This window comes from Pleuronectes platessa, chromosome 18 (genome assembly GCF_947347685.1).
Source record: "Pleuronectes platessa chromosome 18, fPlePla1.1, whole genome shotgun sequence".
Classification (NCBI taxonomy): Eukaryota; Metazoa; Chordata; class Actinopteri; order Pleuronectiformes; family Pleuronectidae; genus Pleuronectes; species Pleuronectes platessa.
Window position 1 is genome coordinate 22,158,055 of NC_070643.1, and position 6,324 is coordinate 22,164,378.

Here is a 6,324-nt window from a genome sequence, read left to right on the forward strand (position 1 = left end):
CCCCCAACATCTGCTCCCCGGGCGCCGTGCATGGCTGCCCACTGCGGTGTGTGTCCTTCTATGTTCACCAGATGGGTCAATAGCAGAGGAGAAATTTCCCTCATCTGCATGTATTGTGCATGTGTGTTTGGGATCAATAAATGTATCTTATCTTATGTGGGCGGTGCCTGTGTGATGCATGTGGGCGGAGCCTGTGTGAGGCATGTGGGCGGTGCCTGTGTGATGCATGTGGGCGGAGCCTGTGTGATGCATGTGGGCGGTGCCTGTGTGATGCATGTGGGGGGTACCTGTGTGATGCCTGTGGGCGGAGCCTGTGTGATGCATGTGGGCGGTGCCTGTGTGTTGCATGTGGGCGGTACCTGTGTGATGCATGTGGGCGGTGCCTGTGTGATGCATGTGGGCGGTGCCTGTTTGATGCATGTGGGCGGTACCTGTGTGAGCGCCGAACACTCCACGTATTTCACGGCCTTCAGCTCCCGAGCCAGCTTCTCTCCGCTCTCGCAGCTCAGAGCTCGCTGCTTGTTCTTGGCCAGTTTCTCCAGCGTGTTGCTGTCGTCCCTCAGGTCCACCTGCGTCCCGACCAGCAGGAACGGCGTCCGCGGGCAGTGGTGGGAAATCTCAGGGACCCACTGGGAAGACACAGAGACTTCAGTTGTACAACTTGTCTCTGCTTTTTAATTCTATATCACATTCTATTTGTATATTTCTATTTCTGTAGCCCTGAAATAGAATATATATATATATATATATATATATATACAACTTTTAGATTATGTCGGATATTGTTTATGTCGATAGAGAAACAATGACACCGACCTTCTCTCGGACGTTCTCGAAGGAGGAAGGTGACACGCAGGAGAAACACACGAGGAAGACGTCGGTCTGAGGGTAGCTGAGGGGCCGCAGCCTGTCATAATCCTCCTGACCTGAAGGGGGAGACATGGAGAATACAAATACATAAATAATAAAGACACACAGCTCTGAACAGCTGGCTTCAGTTTAATTATCCACATGCACACATTAGTTTTACCTGCAGTGTCAAACAGTCCCAGAGTGTAGGGCTCCCCCCCGATCATCACCGTCACTGCATAGTTATCAAACACCTGAGGGGAGGACAGAGGGGTGAGGACAGAGGGGTGAGGACAGAGGGGGGAGGACAGAGGGGGGAGGACAGAGGGGGGAGGACAGAGGGGTGAGGACAGAGGGGTGAGGACAGAGGGGTGAGGACAGAGAGGTAAGGACAGAGAGGTGAGGACAGAGGGAAGATGACAGAGGGGGGGAGGACAGAGGGGTGAGGACAGAGGGGTGAGGACAGAGGGAAGATGACAGAGGGGGGAGGACAGAGGGGTGAGGACAGAGGGGTGAGGACAGAGGGAAGATGACAGAGGGGGGAGGACAGAGAGGTAAGGACAGAGAGGTGAGGACAGAGGGAAGATGACAGAGGGGGGAGGACAGAGGGGTGAGGACAGAGGGGTGAGGACAGAGAGGTGAGGACAGAGAGGTGAGGACAGAGAGGTGAGGACAGAGGGGTGAGGACAGAGGGAAGATGACAGAGGGGGGAGGACAGAGGGGTGAGGACAGAGGAAAGAGGACAGAGGGGTGAGGACAGAGGAAAGAGGACAGAGGGGTGAGGACAGAGGGGTGAGGCCAGAGGAGTAAGGACAGACGGAAGAGGACAGAGGAAAGAGGACAGAGGAAAGAGGACAGAAGGGTGAGGACAGAGGGGTGAGGACAGAAGGGTGAGGACAGAGGGGTGAGGACAGAGGGGGAGGAAAGAGGGGGAGGGAAGAGGGGGGAGGGGTGAGGACAGAGGGGGGAGGGAAGAGGAAAGAGGACAGAAGGGTGAGGACAGAGGAAAGAGGACAGAAGGGTGAGGACAGAGGAAAGAGGACAGAAGGGTGAGGACAGAGGAAAGAGGACAGAAGGGTGAGGACAGAGGAAAGAGGACAGAGGAGTGAAGAGAGAGGGAAGAGGACAGAGGAAAGAGGACAGAGTGGTGAGAAAAGAAGAGTGAGGACAGAGGGGTGAGGACAGAGGGGTGAGGACAGAGGGGTGAGGAGGAACATTAATACCTCAGCTTTAATCAGGTTCAATCTAACTCTGTGTAAACACCTCAGGAGCTGGTTATGTTTTGTGTGAACATGTTGACGGAGGGTTTGTGATCTTGCTGCAGCTCAGGGGAACAGTTCCCTCCTCCCTCGCTGCCTGACACGCCTGCTGACCTCAGGTCTGTGAGGGAACCGGAGCAGGGAGTGTTCGCAGCACTGCTTCAACATGTCGACCTGCTGCGTTCTGCCGTAGCCTGCAGACACGCTTTGGTTTTAAAGAAGCTCTGGAAACACAGACGGGTTCCAGCTACACAACATGACACAGCCTGCAGGTCAGGAAACCACAACAGGTTCTACACACAAGGACGTGAGCTGCGTCTCCTCCTGCATCGGTTTCATCTGTATTCAAACAAGCAGGATCCAAGCAGGAGACTGAAAGATCAATTCAACTCATCCAGGGCTGTTTATTAAATCAAACTTTCTATATTTCCATTATCAACCATGTGTTCGAACACTGAAACCATAAAATGCCTGCTGCTGTGGTTCTCTTTAGTTATTTGATCAGAAAGATTCTGATTTAAACACTTAAGCCCACGTATGTGTTGACAACAGGACGTTCAGATGTCATACAAAACTCTTTAGTCCCTAAATTACAATGACAACCGTTATTTACATAAACCTCAAGACCACACAGGAAGGTTCTGATCGGCCCCGTCGGGCCGGGGGGGGGATCAACACAGGCTGTCTACCAGAAGGGCCAAGACAACGTTAGGGTCCATAGGAACCCAGCCAGCTGCACCTGTGAGCTAACGTTAGCATCTGTGCGCTGCCGGCTGTTTCCTCCTGTGTCCCTGGGGGGGTTTCACTGAAGCCTCAAGGGAAATAAATGAGAATCAATGAAAATCTACGTTTCCTATCAGCCTTCAATGCACAAATGTAATACTTTGGATTAATTACGTTGATTCTGAACTGAAGACTTAAATTAAAAATAAAAAATTCTTAAGGAGAAGTTGGAACCCTGTATTAAGTACATACACACACGCATTTCTGCAGCCAGAACACACACACAGAACCAGAGAAAATACATGAAACAAAATCACACAGAGACACAAACACACACACACAGACACACACAGTGATGATAGTGTGTTTTTGATGGAGCTCAGCAGACAGAAGCTGCTGGAAACAGTCTGATCACAAAACACTGTGGAAACAGCTGCAGCTCCACAGGACACCAGACACAAACACATTGTTAGTAATCATTTTACAACTGGTTATAAATAAATAGGGTTTTTTCTATAGACTCCAAATAAACCATTTGGCAAACATCTCACTACACAACTTCCTGTCTCGTGATCGGGAATCTGGCAGTCGTAAGTTCATACGACACATTACACCATCGTTCACCAGGAGAAACACCTCACTGGTATTAGTGGTTCACTCTATTGGCCAGCTCCTGTGGGACAGAAGACTGGGAAGACGTGTTGTTATTGAAACGTACTCACCGTGGGGACGTACTCAGAGGGGAACTTGTTGGTGGTGTAGGAGATGAGCAGGCAGGTCTTCCCCACTGCTCCGTCACCCACCACCACACACTTTATAGTCTGCATCTGAGCGAGGGAACAAGAGAAAGCTCTTTTTAATAGTGCGTTAAATGAACGTTAAAAAACTTACGACCTGCAGAATAATATTTAAGACCTAGAACACATCAAAAGTACCTCAAACTGTATTTTAAGACTTTTTAAAAGACGTTTTAAAACCCAGTGGAAACCCACACAACACAAAGCCGTTAAAGAAAAGGGTTCGACAGGTGTGACAACAACTTCTCTTCTTCCTCATGTGTCTCAGCTGCACGTAAACCACCTGCGCTCTTCACGTGGCAGGTGAACTCCTCGACGAGCAGACTGGGAGTCAGTGGGAACAGTGGCGGCTGTGTAACCCGGTGCTGACAACACACCGTCTGTAGATCCTGTGACCACCCGGACACGGAGGAGCTCACATACCCGCGCTGCCGCTTCATTACGGGGGGACAATGGCAAAGGGGGGTTTGGTCTGCCACTCCATCACTGGCTCTTTGTCTGAGGCCGTTTGGCAGTGACCGTGCTCGGCTGAACTCTGATGAGTCAGGGACCAGTTAACTGGTCATCTGCTGCCACCATGACACCAGTTATGTCAGGATCATTCACTCCACAGTGAAGGTAGTGACAAACACGTTGATATCAAGTCGGTCCAGTTTCTCAATCAGCAGCATTTAGAGACGATAACTTTATCTACTGGGTCAGTTTTATAACTTTAACTCTCAAATAAAGGACATGAATCATAACATAACATCCAGTTCATCTGGTTATTGACTTCTTTTCAATGTTTGACTTATGAGTTTGAGTATTCTTATGAGACAACAATATCAAATGAAAGACAATTTGGATATTCACACATATACATATATATATATATATATATATTTATGACCAGTGCTGCTAACTGACAGCTTATATGCGTTTAATGTATTTTTACCAACGTTTCTCTGGTTTACAGTCACTTCCGCATATAAACAGTGATTAAATCTCTTTTAAAAAACAAACTTTGCGTCTTTATTTGGTGTCAGTTCGGTCGTTTGCACGGTTTTAAAGTTGTTAGAGTATAAAGTTAGAGACTAGTGACGCAGGTTATTAGGAAATAATTGGTGAAAAGTTTACTTACGAAGTTAGCGAACCAACCGGTTAGCGAAGTTTGCTCAGTGGCTAACGTGAAGGAACATCCGCCCACAGCTGAAGGGCCTGTTTTAAATAAAGTTTTAAAGTAACGCAGGAACTAAATGACGTGTTACCAGTAACTCTTCTTTAAAGTGGAAGCTCTGGTTCACTGAACGATCCCAGTTTAACGTAGCTTAACTTAACTTATCTCCCAGTTAGCCGGGGGTTGGTTAGCTGTTTGTTATGACAGCTGCCGGCTAGCAGCGTTAGCAGCTAACGAGCTAACACTGACCGGAACGAGTCTGATTGTCTCAGAGAGAAGTTCTAGTGACACGTGACGAACGACTGGATACAGATGTTTCTCCCACGAGCTGTGAAACCAGATGTTTCCCCCCCAGCCTCTGGATACAGATGTTTTACCTCTGAGCTCTACCGCCGCTGCTGCTGCTGCTCCGACGCGTTCAGGTGCTTCAGGAAACTCACACTTCCCCTGGGAGCCAGACCGGAAACGCGACCTGTGTGACGTTCAGGGTCCGCTGGTTTTATTGTTGCTTATGTTTGTAATGATTTGTTGTTTTCAGCCTCGATAGCATCAATTAACTGTATGTATTTTAGTTTAAAACAGGAACTTACACTTTTACTATGGAAGTTATTATGTATACATAAACCCCAGACAAGTATCAACCCCGAAATGAGTTCACTTTAAGATTTTGAACCAAATATTCCTGATTAATCAGCCTGGATCTTCGTGCAGTTGAAATTAATAATTAATAATACATTATTATATATTATATGCATTCTCAGCTCAAATATTTCCCCTGTAACTCTGACGAAGCAGGTACTGAGTGTCTCTGAGTGACCACCAGAGGGAAACCGAGCACACTGTTGGTAATGCATGTTAACTACAGTAAGAAATATAGATTCTATTTATATAGAACTATTCAAGATAAAACACGAAATGCTTTCCAAATGAAATCCATAAAACCTTCCTTATAGGACATATAAATGTTGGACCATGACAAATATATCAAAGGAGCCCACACACTCACACAAGTATACTACTGTTATAAATAAAATAAAATGTGTTGTTAACAAGTCATGTCCTCCATCTTTGTATATAGTCTCAGGTACACACAAAGTTTCTGGAAGGTTATAAGAAATAAAAGTCAGATAAAGATCTGCTCATCTTGAAGTGAGCATTTATGATGAGCGGGGACATTGGGTTACAAGGGATGTCAGAGATTTGTGTGTGTTTTGCAGTGTGTGTCTGTTGTGTTGTGGAAGTCAAGCTCCCAGAGGAAAAGGTCCGTCGACCTTCAGTGGTAACGCAGCAGAAAATGACATAATTACAACGCAGAGCTCTTCTCCTCCAGCCGTTCTCCCACTTCACGAGCCTTCCACTGCACCTTGGTCTCATCACTGCTCCTTTATTTATTCCTCCTATCTGTCTCTCTCTCTCTCTCTCTCTCTCTCTCTCTCTCTCTCTCTCTCTCTCTCTCTCTCTCTCTCTCTCTCTCTGTATATACACTATATATATATGTGTGTCTCTATCAGTCACTCACCCGTGACTAACCAGGGTGATG

The 6,324-nt window shown here is 47.2% G+C and overlaps 1 protein-coding gene across 3 annotated transcripts; it reads right to left on the reverse strand.

The window, feature by feature from the left end:
- Positions 1-431: 431 nt before the first annotated feature.
- On the reverse strand, positions 432-5,251 carry LOC128462038 (cell division control protein 42 homolog; the record flags this gene model as incomplete). 3 transcript variants are annotated; one of them, XM_053447275.1, is given in 5 exon segments in its annotated part: positions 432-629; positions 817-926; positions 1,031-1,103; positions 3,554-3,658; positions 5,162-5,251. In XM_053447275.1, coding segments are annotated over 4 exon segments (486 nt in total), but the record flags the coding sequence as incomplete, so codon positions are not given.
- Between the last annotated feature and the right edge of the window lie 1,073 nt (positions 5,252-6,324).